General features: G+C 44.6%; 1 protein-coding gene across 1 annotated transcript in view; it reads left to right on the plus strand.

Moving 5' to 3' along the window:
• The first annotated feature begins 7,232 nt into the window (after nt 1–7,232).
• The window catches only part of MAGI1 (membrane associated guanylate kinase, WW and PDZ domain containing 1), a 763,677-nt gene continuing 754,328 nt past the window's right edge, over nt 7,233–16,581 (plus strand). Inside the window, 1 exon segment of the mRNA XM_049777123.1 lies at nt 7,233–7,574. Within this exon segment, the coding sequence (XP_049633080.1) occupies nt 7,253–7,574 (322 nt within the window). The 5' untranslated portion in view covers nt 7,233–7,252.

The following is a 16,581-nucleotide window of genomic DNA, read 5'->3' on the forward strand; positions in this document are numbered from 1 at the left end:
GAGGGAGTCCTCATTAATTCCAAAAAGGTACTGGTGATTTCAGTCTAAAAACCAGCATACCAATCTGGTCCAGCCTTTATGGAAAACAATATAAAGGTTCCTCAAAAAACTGTCAATTAAGCTCCCATATGATCTAGCTATCCCACTCCTAGGAATATACCCTAGGAACACAAAAAGACAATACAAAAACGCACAGCTAAAATTCATTGTAGTGCTATTTACAATAACCAGAATCTGGAAACAACCAAGATGCCCAACAATAGATGAGTGACTAGAAAAATCTACATAATGGAATACTATGTAGCCATCAGGAAAAATGAAGTCATTAAATTTTCCTATACATACACAGACATGGAAACTATTATGCTGAGTAAATAAGTCAGAGGGAGAGAGACAGACACAGAATAGTCTCACTTATCTGTGGGATTTAAGAAAAATAAAAGACATTATTGTGATAACACCCAGAGACAATTGAGATGAGGGTTGAAAGGACCGGCCCACAATATGAAGCTTACCACCAAGAGTGCTGAGTGCAGTTAGAGAAATAAATACACTAAAAACTATCATGACAATGGTAGTGAGAGAAATAGAATGCTTGTCTTGAATATAGGCGGGGGGGGGGGGGGGGGGGGGGGGGATGGGGGCATTGAGAATTGAGAATATTGCAGTGGTGAAGGGGGGTATTCTTTTTTTTTAAACAGAAACCCAAGTACAAACATGTTTGTCTTCATGGTGCTTAAATAAATATATTATATTAAAAAACAAAAACAAGCATACCTGAAGTTTTGGTCAGATGGGCGTGTCTGCAGAGAGACGTAGATGACTGTTGAAGCTGGATCATTGATGAAACCATGATTGTGGGTTGTAGGTGCAGTTGACATGGCATCAATAGGTCTGGACTGCCTCTCTTTCCAAAACTGCAGGCTTTCAGCTGTGTGGCTTTTGTATAGGCCTCTTCTACCTTTCTGATATGTGCTTGCAAGGCTATACATTTTCCTCTTAGTACTGCTTTTGTTGTGTCCCATAAATTCTGACAATTTGTGTCTTCATTGTCATTTGTTTCCAGGAATGTTTCGATTTTTTAATTTCATCTCTGACCCACTGGTTGTTCAGTAGTGAACTGTTTAGTTTCCAGGTGTTTCTGTGTTTCTTTGTAGTTGACATCTAATTTCAGTGCCTTGTGGTCAGTGAAGTTAGTTTGTACAATTTCTATCTTCTTGACTTTATGGAGATATGTTTTATGGGCCAGCATGTGGTCTATCCTGGAGAATGACCCATGCGCATTGGAGAATGAGAATAGATTGAGCCTAGGGAGCTGGCCAGATGCAGATATTTGACTTTGTTTTTTTGGGGGGAGGGAGTCTGGGGGGATCAGAAGAGAAACCTTTTATATTTTATATTGCTGTGTTTTCTCTCTTCCCTTTGTGGAACTGTCTATATGAAAATAATTTGTCGGGGCCGGAGAGATAGCATGGAGGTAAGGCGTTTGCCTTTCATGCAGGAGGTCATCGGTTCGAATCCCGGCGCCCCATATGGTCCCCTGTGCCTGCCAGGAGCAATTTCTGAGCCTGGAGCCAGGAATAACCCCTGAGCACTGCCAGGTGTGACCCAAAAACCAAAAAAAAAAAAAAAAAAAAAAAAGAAAATAATTTGTCTATATGAAAATGATTTGTGCCAAACAGTGTTAGAGTTTGTTTTTCCATAAATCTACAGTTCATTAAGGACTCATTGTTAAGTGCTTAAGTAATAACCATATAAGGACATTTGGCTTGCCACCTGTATCACAGTCAAGATCTCCAAACACTTCAAGAATGTTTGCAATTAGTCCTCTTTGTTTTCCTGTAAATTATTTGATTTTCAGAGTTCACAAATGGAGGGTAGGAAATTGGATGTTTGAGTAGAACACTGAATTCCTTTGTCAGTGGTCTTCAAACTACGGCTTGTGGGCCACATAGTGTATTTGCTCCCATTTTGTTTCTTCACTTCAAAATAAGATATATGCAATGTGCATAAGAATTTGTTCATAGTTTTTGTTTTCACTATAGTCTGGCTCTCCAACAATCTGAGGGACAGTGAACTGGCCCCTGTTTAAAAAGTGTAAAGACCACTGCTAGATTAAAGAGAAGACATAGAGAGAAGGGTGGTTTTTTATGACTGTCCATGCACTGTGTGACAAACTCAAGTGTATGTACAAAATAAGAAAGAAAAAAACAAAAGAGAGAAAGAAAGAGAAAGAAGGAAGAAGGAAGAAAGGAAGGAAGATGGAAGGAAGGAAGGAGAGAGTGCTATTTCCCAAAGTTGCTATATGGCAGATAGCCATATCCTACACTCAGAGAGAGCTGTGTCTGAGTTGGGATTTAGGTCATCTCATATCTTGGTTCATATCTTAGCCTCATCATTTCAGAACTCTCAGACAAGTCTCTTTACTTCCCTAGCTTCATTTTCTCACTTAAAATCGAAGCCATTCATGTAAATTCAAAGTGATAACTACCTCCTAAGAGTGTTGTGATGATTGAATAAAGTAATGTACATAACTATTGTGGCACATGATATATCATAGTACATTCAAAGTTAAATATTTCAGGGATGAAACAGTACAGTACAGTAGATTAGATGGGTCAATTGCCTTGCACATTGCTGAGTCTGGTAGGATCCCTGGTACCCCACTCACCATGAGCACAACCTGGAGTGATTCTGGAGCATGAAGCCTGGAGTAAACCATGATAACTGCTGGGTGTAGCTCAAAAACCTAAACCAATAAAAAGTTAGGTACTGCAAGATGTCCCAAAAGGCTGGAACATGTTTTACATGTGGGAGCCTAGGGTTTAATCTCTGGCACCACAAGGTTTCTGAGCACTCAATATTGAAACCAAAGCAAATCAAAGGGAGGCATTTTATTGCATCATTTCTCCCATCAGAAAGTATTACCTAATTGATAAACTAAGTGAGACAAGTTTAGAACACTAGGATCCCCTCCCACTTGACATCTATTCAAGAACAACCTGCTTCCAAATGAAATAACTACAAACTGCAGTAAAGTCTTTAAATCCTTTGGTTTTAGACACCAAGTTTATGAACTTTATCTATTCATATATGTAATAGTTCTACAAATGTGTATGATGCATACACAACATATAGGATAAATTTATCTCAAAGCTCAGTGAGATAGATGTGATTTTTTTTTACCCTAAAATTGCTTCCTGTCTGGGACACGGGAACTGGACAAAGTTCAATAGAATAGTCAAAAAGTGGCACCAGGGACAAGGGAAAAAGTAGCAGAGGAGGAACAGAGTTTGGAGACATCACTATATCTGGACAAACAACTATAACAGCTATCATGTACTTTTCTAGGAAATGGAAAGCTATTTATAAATAAACTTTCCAGAGTTTTTTGCTCTAAGGGACAGTACTGTAGCTAGTGGTAGAGCATGTAGGCTTCTTCCTTGAACCCCCCCCCCCCCCCGTTGAGAACAAACTACCAATATGAAGCTTATATTTGATAGGGCTCTAGATTTAGTCCTCAAAAAGACTGCGGTGTAAAAAGCTGCTCAAGAAACGTGCTAGTAAGGATGAAAAAATAAAAGATGCTAAACAATGCTGTGATCCTATATGTTGTGTAGTAGCACTATAAGAAATCTTTGAAGTTCCGATGAGGGGATAGGGAGATAACACCAATGGCTGAAGTGCATGAGGGAACCCCAAATCTGATCTCCATATACCGTGATTCCCTATAGCAGGGAAGCCTCCACCTCAATCCCCAGTGCCACAGGGTGTGACCCCCTCCCTCCCCTAAAGTACAGATGAGAGCAGAGGCATGATCAGGGATAATATGCAAGTGGGAGGGTTTAGGTCCCAGTACCCTAAGAGTTCGCCCTGGCATTGTGACTAAGTGGGCTTATATTAAAGCTGTAAATATGTATTTAAAAGCTCCAACTCATTGTAACCTACTCAAGTTCGAAGCAAACTGACTGCTTCTGAGAAAAGATGCTGGAGATGACGTTTCCTTCGCCAGGAAGAACCATGGGGAATTAATTGGTCACTTCTCACAAACAGCAGAGGAATTTTCAGTTCTGGATCTCCCAAGAGAGAAGTATCCACATTGTCCCTTTGTTTTCATAACTCAAAAATATGTGAATGCACATTAGGAAGGAGGGTGGATTAAAAATCATAATCTAGCTCTGAAGGTGAGGGCAGCCATAGTGGGGATGGGAGTGTTGAACCATAGGTCTCATTTGAGACCATGTTCTCAAAAACCTGACCACTTTTATTTTTTTTATCATGTCAGTTTTTCTGCTCATTTGCTTTTGCTTTTGGGCTCTCAGGTGTTATTCCTGGCTCTGCACTCAGGACAAGCTCAAGGGACCATATGGGATATGCGGGGGATGGAACTGGGGTCCATCCCAGGTCAGCTGCATGCAAGTTTGCCTAAGGCTGTGCTGCTATCTCTAAGGCTCCATACTCTGTAGTTTAGTTCTGGGACCACACCTGGCAGTGCTCAGGGATTACTCCGTGACTCTGCTCAGGATCACTCCTGGTAGGGGACACATGTGGTGCCTGGGAATGAACCGGTTTGGCCCTGTGCGGAGCAAATACCCTCCCCACTATACTCTGGCTCAAGCATTCTCAGTTCACAGTGGAGCCATGTCAAGGAGCTTGTTCAAGGTCACCTGAAATTGGGCCTGGGGGAAGCGAGACCCCGAAGCCCAGTTTTCAACTCCAATCTGAAACCCCCCAATCCTTTGATGGGGTTCCTCGCATTCATCTCCCTTAGCCTTGGGCTCTTTTCCAAGACAAAAACAAACCAACAAGTCACAAGCCACAGAGCAAAAGTGTTGCTTGGGTGACTGCAGCCCCCAAGACTATTGTGGGGAGTCTTTGAAGCGGTAACTTTGAGGGCTGACCAGGCCTCAGTCTGCAGCCGCCTAGCAGGTTCTGCAACCTCTTGGGGAGCAAAGCACGCTCAGTCCCAGCCCCGGGGCGGCCCCGAGTCTGCAGTGACCCCAAGCAGCACACACACCCCTAGGTCCAGCGGGCTCAGGAGCAGAACCCCGGCCAGAGATGAGCCAGACAGAGCTCCTGGCCGGAGGGCGCCTGGCTCTCCCTGCTCCGCCCAGGGCTCATGCTCCCGGGGAAGAGAGCTGGCACGCCCGAGAGGGGTGGTGGCGGCGGCTGCTAAGGCATTTAAAAGGCGAGATTTGGGGGTGTGGGTGGGATGGGGTTTAAAGACCTGAACCCCTCTGAGCTAAGACTTCGGGTTTACTAAGCACGCCTATCAGTTTTCCTTGTGTTTTCCAAATTTTTTTTTTTTTTTTTTTGGTTTTTGGGCCACACCCGGTAACGCTCAGGGGTTACTCCTGGCTATGCACTCAGAAGTTGTTCCTGGCTTGGGGGACCATATGGGACGCCGGGGGATCGAACCGTGGTCCGTCCAAGGCTAGCGCAGGCAAGGCAGGCACCTTACCTTTAGCGCCACCGCTAATGAGAGAGAGAGAGAGAGAGAGAGAGAGAGAGAGAGAGAGAGAGAGAGAGAGAGAGAGAGAGAGAGAGAGAGAGAAGAGAAGAGAGAAGAGAAAGAAAGAAGAGAAGAGAAGAGAAGAGAGAGAGAAGAGAAGAGAAGAGAAGAGAAGAGAAGAGAGAAGAGAAAGAAAGAGAAGAGAAGAGAAGAGAGAAGAGAAAGAGAGAGAGAAGCTGGATATACGTGGGGGGGGGTGAATGGAGAAGAAACAAGTTGCTTTTTTATTATTTTATATTTTTTATTTTATTTGAAGACAAAGATGCAAAGAAAGGACAAGGTGAAGTTACAGGGGGGAAGGCAACCACCCATAAACAGAATTCCCAAAAGAAATCCCCTTGCTGACACCTTAATTTTGAATTTTCAGCCAAAAAAAACCATTAAAAAAGTAAAACAAAACACATGCACAATTACTTTGTCCCTCAAGCCCCTAGGTTGTAGTACATTTCTTAGCAGTACACACACACACACACACACATACACACACATACACAGATTGTGATTGGCAATGCAAGAGTTTGCCAATCCAAGGAGAGAGAGAGAGAGAGAGAGAGAGAGAGAGAGAGAGAGAGAGACAGACAGACAGACACACAGACAGACAGACACACAGACAGATAGACAGACACACAGACAGACAGACAGACAGACAGAGACAGAGAGAGACAGAGAGAGGACAGAGAGAGAAAGAGAGAGAGCGAAGAGAGGGAGAAGAGAGGGAGAGAGAAAGGATTTGAGTGTAGAGTGGGAGGCCAGAGAGCCTCCACCGATTCGTCCCCGGGGGTCCCCAAAGGCCTGGGGCTGAACCCCGCTCCAGGTCCCGAACCCCCCCACCTGTTGGAAATAGTTTTTATTTAACCCCAAAACTCGATCCTGCACACTCCCCAAAGTCGCGAACGACCGGAGCACGAAGCGCGGGCAAGTCCCCCCCGTCCCAGGGACTTGCCCAGTAGAGACCAATAAAGAAAGGGAGGGACGCGAGGGGCGTCCCGGGAGGGCGAAGCTCTACAGCCAGACCTCTCCCGTGGAGGTCGGCTTTAGGACCCGCCGGGCAGCGCCGAGGACTCTTTCCCAACCCCGGGCACCAGGGGCGGGGTGGGCCGGCCGTCCGGAGGCTGCGGGGCGCATGCGCACGCGCCCCACTCCAGCCGGTCGCGGCGCTCGGCGGCGCGGCGGAGAATGAACGGGAACAAAACAAGCCGAGCCTTTGTGGCCGCTTAAAGGGGCCGCAGCGGGCAACTTCCCTCCGCGCCGCCCCCGCCCGCCCACCCCGGCCCCGCGCGGCCAACCGCGTCCCCGGGGCTCCCAGCAACTGGCTTGCAAGAGGAGAAGCCGCACTTGCAAGAGGGAGGAAGGAAGGAAGGAAGGAAAGAAGGAGGAAAGGAAGGAAGGAAGGAAGGAAGGAGCCAAAAGTAACCTGAGCGGCTTGAGAGTGGACTCTGGTCCCGGGCAGCTTGGCCGCGCGCAGGAACGTGGACCAAGACGCCCGGAATGCGGACAAAGCTGGGGCGCCCGTGCGGGGCTGGCGGGGACGCCCAGAAAGTTCGCCCGATGATGGCTTGAGTGCGCGGGGCGCGCGTGCGGGGATCCAGGCTCCCAGTTTTTCCCTCCCGCGGTTGCATTTGCGGGAGGCGATGTCCCTGCCTTGACCCCCTCGGGTGCTCGGGGGTGCAATTTGCTTTGGGGAGGGGCACCTGTTTTCTTTTAGGGTTCCTTTTTTGGGGGGGGTTGCAGCGCCTCATCATGTCGAAAGTGGTCCAGAAGAAGAACCACTGGACTAGCAAGGTTCACGACTGCACCGTGAAGAGGGGACCCCGGGGCGATTTTGGGGTGACGGTGCTGGGGGGCGCGGAGCATGGGGAGTTTCCCTACGTCGGAGCGGCGTTAGGGCTCCCCGGAGACGGAGACGGAGACGGAGCTGGAGCCGGCGAGGGCCCGAAGCTGAGCGCAGGAGAATTGCTTTTGGAAGTGCAGGGGGTGCGGGTGTCGGGCTTGCCCCGCTACGACGTGTTGGGGGTCATCGACAGCTGCAGGGAGGCCGTCACCTTCAAGGCCGTCCGACCAGGTAAGACGGGGCACCCCGAAAAGGGGGAACATCTGGCAGAGTCCCCCCCACTCTGCTTCCCGCCCGATTTCCCGCTTTCCAAGGCCGAGGGGAAGTTGAGGCCGAGCGCCTGGAGGTTGAGCAAGGCAAGACGCAGAGTTTTGGGGGGGAGGCTTTTGCCCACCTGCATGGGGGTGCATCGGGGCTTCTTGTGCCCAGGGAAAGGCTGGAGACTCTTGCAGGTCTTCTGTGCCAACCTGTGACTGCAGCCGCCCCGAGTTTGGCCTGCCCAGCTAGGTCTGGATGGAAGATGGTTGGGGGGGAAACTGAGGCCAGAGCTAGGCGATTGCTCTCTCGCTCGCTCTTTCTCTCCTGGCATCTTGGGGAGACCGTGGCAGCTGCCGCCTTTAAGCCAACTTGTCTGATTCTGATATCTGGAGAGTGGGTTTGGACGAGGAGTTTTGCTCACCCTGTACCCCTCCAGGTGGGTCGGTGAATGACCACATGGCGCTGCCCAATCCAGCTGCCCCAGGATCCTGCATGCTCTGCACAGCTGGCTGAGGCATGTCTCTGCTGGTGAGACCCAGCCCAAGGCGGGGTGGAGGGGGGAGAAGGGCTGTTTCTCAAGTGTGAAAGTAGCCCAAGTTTACCCAAATACCCGCAGCGGTCACTGGTTATGCGAATGTTTGATTTGCACTGTCATACTTTGAGTTGCAATAAAACCCATCGGACGATAAGGAAATTGAAACCGACTTGGCTTGTTACTTGCCCAAGGTCGCTCAGACAGGAGAGATGAGAGTTTGATCTCGGCTGCTGAGTCGCAAGCACCTCAGAGGAAGAAGAGGTGTTGTGGAAAGACCCTTTGGAATGTGTGTTGACTTGGGAGAAGGAAGTGGAAGCACATTCTCTCTGATGTCTCTGTCTCTCTCTGTGCTGGTGTTGATTGCTTCCTAAAAGATACCTTTTGGAACTGGTGGGGGGGGGGAGGACTTTTGTATCAGTTTGGTGCTGGCAGGAGACTTGTCCCTGACACTCTGATAGATTAGATTTCCTTAAAAGAATAATCCCTTGCAGGACTAAAGCCATGAGGCCAACTCTCCCCTCCTCCCCACACCCATGAAAGCATTAAAGGAGGTGGCAGAGTTGAGCGTGGTGAAAAGCTACCATATGTGCCTGCCGGCCTAGAGGGGTGAGTGGCAGCTGGAGAAATGTGTCAAAGGAAGAGAGGACTGAGCTGAGCTGAGCTGAGCTGAGTTGGTCCTCCCCTGAAACATGCCTCTTCCAGATGAAAAGGAAGGAGGTATGGCTGGGTGAGTAGTTGGTAGATGGCTCTTGTGGAAGCCTTCGGAGCAGAGGGGCTGATGTCAGAGTTCCTTCCGTCTATGACTATAGACTCCATTTAAGACACTTTAACAAGAAGCCTTCCAGCATCCTCTCTGGAAGAATAAACAATAGTTCTTCCTCTTCTGGGTGTTGCTTAAATGTGTACTTTGTAGGTTTATTGCTCTGACCTGTGAGTTACATCCTGCTACATATATATGTATATACATATATAACTAGTAACATATATAGTATGTTATGTTATATATAGTAACATATATATAACAAGTAACATATAACTAGTAACATTTTATATATATATATATATATATATATATATATATATATATATATTAAACTGTTTTGAAAGCAAACTGTCCCTTCTCGGCATATATCTCCAGGCATTGCTTGAGGTCCAACAGTTTGCCTTACCTGAGAATGTGGCCTCAGCTATAAAATGACTTCTTTTCTTATTTTTGGGTCACACCCAATGTTCTTGGATAGTACTCCTGGCACAGTGCTCAGAGGTTGCTCCTCAGCAGTGCCTGGAGGGCCATCAGTTCTGGGATTCACCCAGGCCTGGCCTCCCACAAACAAAGCATGCCCTTCAGCCCATTGAGCTATCTCTCTTGCCCTTTAACTGGCTTTTTTGTGGATATTACATAAGGTAATAGGTGGAAAACATACTGACCAGGACCTGGCACAAAGACTATTAGTGTTGTATTTCAACAGTTACTTAATTCTTAGCCTACAGAGTGATAGTGTAACAGGTAGGCAACGTGGTTTGCACATGGCTGACCTGGGTTCGATCCCTTGGGTACCCCACATGGTTCTTTAAGTACACTAAGAGTGATCCTTGAGCACAGAGCCAGGAGGCCTGAGCATAAACAATTGTGGAAGGAAGGAAGGAAGGAAGGAAGGAAGGAAGGAAGGAAGGAAGGAAGGAAGGAAGGAAGGAAAAGAGGAAGGGAGGGAGGGAGGAAGGAAGGAAGTAGGAGGAAAAGAGGAAGAAAGAAAGGAAGGAGAAGTAAAAAAAGGAAGGATAGAAAGAAGGAGATATTTGATGGAGCAACTTCGGCCCTAGGCCTCTTTAGAGAATGAGCTGGAGGAAGAATGGGAAAGAGCACTTCATCTCTGTCAGCATCTAATGAGTCTTTATCTTTAATGTGCAGGACATTGTATCTGACAGAAGCACCTCAGTGAACTAAGTCAGTGTTCCAGGATGGCTTCCTCTTAGTTCTTAGGATAGATTCATCAAATGAAATGGGTTTGCACTGAGACATCTCTGGGTTAGAAGGAAACTTGTATTTCTTTACCCAGAAATGTTCTGTATGCTGTACAGGAGTGATTATGCATTTTCACACAAGCAAATCTACCTGTTTTACTTGTGAGGAGATAGAATAAAAATGTGAATGGGGGGGGGGGTTCTCAAATGGCCTGGACCTCCCTCTGCACCTCCAACCTCCATTAGAATGCTGCTGATTATGAACTCAATTTAATTAGCTCTTCTAGCTTTTTCATTCATAAACATGCCACTGGAAAGCATTTCCCCTTAGATATTGTATGGAGAATATAATTTACTTTCTTTCTTTACTTTGTTTTATGGGTCATACCCAGAGATGTTCAGGGGTTACTCATGGCGCTCTACTCAGGAATCACTTCCAGTGACCTTTGGGGACCATAGGGGATGTTGGGGTTTTGAACCTGGGTTGGCTGCCTGTAAAGCAAGCACCTTACCCTCTCATTACTTACCCTCTTACTACTGCTTAAATCCCTGGAGATTGTAATTTATATGATATGACAGATATGTCCTGACAGTGTCTTCATTATCTGTATATTAATCATATTAGGTAGGTTCATACTTGGTAAAAGAAAATGTGACTTCTGTCTTGTCTGTTCCCTAGCGCCACTCCCACAGACATGGGTCACTGTGTGTGCTGTCTGTATGGAAATGTCACGGTCTTCTTATGGGAGAATATTCTGCCGTTTCTATTTCATGGCAGTTCTCTGGAAAGAGGCACAGACCAAAATAGTCCATAGCAAATGGTATTATATGAAGCAGGAATGGATTGTGAAGAAAGCAAGCCAAACAGATTTACCAGATTGGAGTTGGTTCATTTTAGATGTAGAAGTCAGCAACATAGTGCCAAATACAATTATTATATATGCTATATAAAGTCCTATTTTATATACCTCATCAGTATATATTTGACTACGGTAAAATAGTCTGATGAATTTTGACCAATGCTCATCTTAATCCAGATAAGATCAAAGAGAGAGTACAGTGGTTAAGGCATTTGCCTTGCTTGTGACTCACCCAGGTTCAATCCCTCTCACCATATATGGTCCTCTAAACCTTGCTAGGAATGATCCTTAAGCACAGAATAGGGAGTAATCTCTGAGCATAGCCCAAAACCAAACCAAAAATATCTTAACTCAAATCAAAATAGAGAACATTTCCATCACCTCAGAGATTTCTCTCATGGCACTTTCCATTCAGCTTCCCTCCCTTCCCCAGAGACAGTTCAATTTATTTCTGACCATGGACTAGGTTTTGTCTGTTTTTGAACTTTCTGTAAATAAAGTAATGCAAGATGCATCTTTATTTTTTCACTCTACATTTTGGAGATTTTATGTCATTGTGTCTAATATTGTCCTCTTTTATTGTAGAGCAAAGTTCCACTATACAGATCTATCAGTTTTAGCTTTTTGCTTGTTGATTGATTATCTCTTTTGGCTCTTAAGACTAATGCTCTTATACATGCTTCACTTACCCCGTATTCATTGCCAATCTTGAATCTGTGTGTATTTTATAAGTTAGCTATTTCAACATATGTAGGGAAAGTAAAAAGGGAATTAAGGAAACATTGGTATAGGGATTCTGCTTTTTACTGAGCATCAGACCTAGAACGATCCATTTGTTAAGCTGGTGATTTTTGAACATTTTGTACAGAAGCCTTCATTATTGGTCTCATGTGTCTCAAGTCGGAAACTTTGGTGATCCTTCCCTTCCCTTCCCTTCCCTTCCCTTCCCTTCCCTTCCCTTCCCTTCCCTTCCCTTCCCTTCCCTTCCCTTCCCTTCCCTTCCCTTCCCTTCCCTTCCCTTCCCTTCCCTTCCCTTCCCTTCCCTTCCCTTCCCTTCCCTTCCCTCCCCTCCCCTCCGCTCCCCTCCCCTCCCCTCCCCTCCCCTCCCCTCCCCTCCCCTCCCTTTCTCTCCCTTCCCTTCCCTTCTCTTTCCTTCCCTTCCCCTCTCTTTTCTTTTTGGCTTTTGGGTCACACCCTGCAGTGCTCAGGGTTTATTCCTGGCTCTGTGCTCAGAAATTGTTCCTGGCAAGCTCCTGGGACCGTATGGGATGCTGGGAATCAAACCGAGGACCATCTGGGGTTGGCCGCGTGCAAGGCAAATGCTCTACCACTGTGCTATCTCTCTGGCTCTGGGTGACTTTTCTAAAGGCCATTGAGGGCAACAAGTAGAGCTATAATTTTGCTATATTGGATTCAGAAACCCAGGCTCCTACATCTTGGATCAGTGAGTCTTAAAGTGGGGTCCTTAGACCAGTGACAGCCTCTTCTCAGAAATGATGAGATATGCAAATCCCAGGAGCTCTTCCTTGGTCAGCTCATGTCAAAACTGGTGGGGTGAGGATGGGTGTGTTTTGGAGAGAGAGTGGAGCCATAGGGGTGTTTTTAATAAGCCCTCAGGTGATTGTTGTGCTTGCTCAAGTTTTTGGAACCACTGCCTTAGGCTATATAGTGACACTGAGACTGTGGCATCCAGTGAATGGCACATTGCACTTGGATTCCAAAACAAGCTACTCTGACTAGTGCTGTCATCACCTGCTATCTCCAGCAAGTCTCTCCTTTGGGTCCAAGTTTCTTCATGCCAGAAATAAAGTGGAGGTGTTCCTTCAAGTTCATCTTCCTGGGATTCCTTGAATAACCCAGACTCTGAAGGGTTTAAAATGGTGTGATTGTAGTTTCCCAAATGGGTATATTATGGGTCATACTTGACCATTTTTATAGGTGAAGCCTGTGGTTTTGCAAATTATCCAGGAACCAAACTTGTTCCTCCACTTTTTTTTTTCCAGAGAGAACAAAATAATAAATAAGATATAATTTGAAGCCACAGCATCCTCCATATCTTACTTCCTGCTCTACTGAGTGAATTAGGAACACATCTGAGCTTTGGGGAGGATTTTATTTTGATTTTGTTTAGGTTTCTATTTTGACCGGTTGGAATATTTTATCATTATACTGTTATGAAGTAATTCTGTTCTTATTTTAAAACTGTAAACCTTACCTCTATTGCCTTTCTGTCCAGTCCTGTTTTAGGATTCCATATGGCTTGCTCTCGTGCTCTCTCTCTCTCTCTCTCTCTCTCTCTCTCTCTCTCTCTCTCTCTCTCTCTCTCTCTCTCTCTCTCTATTTATTTATTTTTGGGTCACACCCAGCAGTGCTCAGGGATTACTCCTGGCTCTATGCTCAGAAATCGCTCCTGGTAGGCTCAGGAGACCATATGGGATGCTGGGATTCGAACCATCAACCTTCTGCACGCAAGGCAAACGCCTTACCTCCATGCTATCTCTCCGGCCCTGGCTTGCTTTCTCTTTCTTTCTACAAGGTTGGGTTCTCTGTAGAGTTAGCAGCAACCAGCTTCAGTAGAAGGGAGATCCTGTTCTGGAGTGTTACTGGAGTTGAGAAGAGATGTTATCATTGATTCTCCCCACCAAGTATTAGCTTGCCCCAACTCCATTTCCTGTTATTATCGCCTCCTTCCAAATCCATAAAATCTTGTGCTTTACTGTTTCTCCCCTGTATAATGTGGTACGTGAAAACTAAGTTGATTTTCTTGTTCACTCCTTGCCCCAGGACTTTAGTAGTTCCGGCAAGTCATAGTTGCTCACTAAATAGGCTCGAGATTGAAAGAATTTTCCATTATCATTTCTTTGATGATCAGTGCTGACAAGCTCACCTGCCATATTGTTACTCTCTTTTCTTTTTGCATTTTTTTATTTCTCTCACTTTGAATCCTAATATATTCATTTTCTCATCACTAGATCTTCTAGTCAGTTGGTTCTAAAAATTTATGACCAGATAAGAATAAATGAATAGCAGTAATTAACGAATTACCTGTTGACTTTCCTGGAGTTTAAAAGACAGCATTTCACTTTTACAAAGGCAGAATTGATGAGGGCTTTTCTGTTTTCTGGTGATGTGAGACCTGCTCTGTGTCAGCATCTTTAAGAATAACACTTCACTTCTGTTTTCTTGTAGCAGCATCCCTGTCTGTCTACAATTTTTTCAGCTAACATGAGGACACTTTTGCTACAAAGAACAGTCTGACTTTTGTCCTCTCTTGGTCTTAAATTATGCTTTGTGTTTATATCTGATTTTTCTTTTAAAACTTAAACTTTCAACATTCAATCAAAACATTCAATGTTTTTGTCCATGGTACCCAAAGACCACTCTCTAAAGGATATTTTTAGTTTACACTGTGGAGCATTCCACAGCTTTTACAAAAAGCAATGCAAGGACAGGCGTTCCAAGTTGCCCATTGTTTCCAGTGGACACCCTTTGCCACTGGCTGTGTTATTTAAAAATAGATGACTTGACCTTATGATACAGTGGCATACAGTTGGCTCACTGCATTCGTTGGCATTCATTATCCAGCTAGTTTCAGATAGCAGAATTGATGATAGCCACTAAGGGGAATTTGTGGTTTATAAGAGAAAACATTCTGACATTTTCTTACCACAGGGGTTTACATGAAGGATGTTCCTTTATAAACGATGGTTATTTAATACAAAACCCAGTTTCTGATGGTAGTGGCCCCGTTCTTGAGTTTGTATATATGAGTAACAGAATATACTGATTTTGTATACAATGAGAATAATGGCTGTCAAATTCGTTAAGGTCTGACATTTACTTCCTAAAAAAATAGGTTACTGCATTCCTGCCTGTCTTTATGCAGCTCATATGTGAGATCTATAACCTTGAGAAATACCCCACAAACACTGGAGGTTTGCTGAACTGTTTCCCTATGCTGTATGCATTGATGGAATGTTTCTTCTGAATTTGTTTTTGCCATAGCTGAATCCCCAGAGGTCAGGGACACACTTTTCCTATTAGCTTCTTTAGACTATGCTGGTCCATTGGGTTTGGGATGGCAACTCTCTTGAAGAACTGCAGCCAAATTGGAAAATGTAATTGGAACATTGTCTTTATGATTCCATAGTAAATAATCTTTTCACTAAGAAAGGAATAGAGTGATCGGTTCTCTGATCATTTCTCTAGTTCCTATTTTATAGTGAAGGTCAAAGTCTTTCCAGTGACCCCTATAAGCTGCTCAGTGATCATCTTTCTCTTTTCTGTAGTATGGTCTGCTTATTCATATCAAAACGATATTTATATCTTTCCACTGAAATCTTCTCAGGTATGCTTCCTGTGATCACATTATTTAACACTCTGCACTACTACTAATGATTACACTCTGTCATTTCCTTTCTTTAAGCAAAATTTGGGGGCCAGAGTGATAGCACAGTGGGCAAGGCATTTGCCTTGCATATGGCCAACCTAGGTTTGATCCTTGGCATCCCGTATGGCTCTTTGAGACTACCAGAAGAGATTTATGAGCCCAGAGCCAGGAGTAATCCCTGAGCACCGCTGAGTGTGGCCCAAAAAAAAAAAAAAAGCAAAAATCATAAAAAAGAAAAGAAAAGCTCCATAGTACATAGATTATTTCAAAGTAAATTCCTACTTTTTCTCCCTAAAATATAAATTTTATACTTATATAAAATTTATATTTTATATAAATATATTTTTATATATTTGTTGTTGATTCTCTTCTCTGTCTCCTTCTCTGTCTCTCTAGTACCAACAACAATGCTTTATGCATAATTGCTCAAGTATTTGCTGAACTTCAGCTGTCCAATCTAGAATGAAAACAAATATCTTCAGAGTTCAGTTCTCCCAATGCTGCCATCTTGGAAAGTCTCTAGGAAAATGTAGGCAATCAGTGATGGTTCACATACTTGAGAGGGGATCAACATTGGTAGTCTATGACCAGGGCTAGAAGATAAATGGATTGTTTTGGGAATGTTCTTGAAGACAGTGAACATTCCTGGTCAATGGGTCTGGATATAGCAGTTTAGAACAGTTCTGTGCTAATGGTATCAGAATTTTGTAAGCTTTCTCTCATCCATAAGTGCACTGTGAGATGTTCTGGGCATTTTCATCAGTGCACCCAGACTTTCAGTTACCATCTCCATTGTCAAAAGAGTGAATAACATCAGAATTACTTTCTCTCTGCTAAGGTGTCAATGCCTCCATTGTTGCTGATGAGGCATTATGTACACCTTTAATGGGATGTGGTTATGTTACCACAATAAGCCTAATCTTTTAGTTCATTATGAGACAAGACTTAAGCTCTCTTTATAGGCAGTGGCATGATGGTGCAATTAAAAGGCAATAATGTCCTGTTTATAAGCCATGTTTCAAAATTATTGCTATGTACAGTGTTAGCAGGATTGCAGTGTTGCATCTAAAGTAACCCACAAATATCAATTGGTTGATGTTCTAAGGTTCTTAGATGGGGACTCAGGCCAGCATGGATCAGAATCTAGGTTTTCCAGCTGAGTAGTTGGAGGCTCAGGGTGAGAGTCTTTACCTGTTGGTGCTGGAATTTTTGAAAATGTGGAGAATAATGATA

The sequence above is a fragment of the Suncus etruscus genome, chromosome 7 (genome assembly GCF_024139225.1).
Source record: "Suncus etruscus isolate mSunEtr1 chromosome 7, mSunEtr1.pri.cur, whole genome shotgun sequence".
Taxonomy (NCBI): domain Eukaryota; kingdom Metazoa; phylum Chordata; class Mammalia; order Eulipotyphla; family Soricidae; genus Suncus; species Suncus etruscus.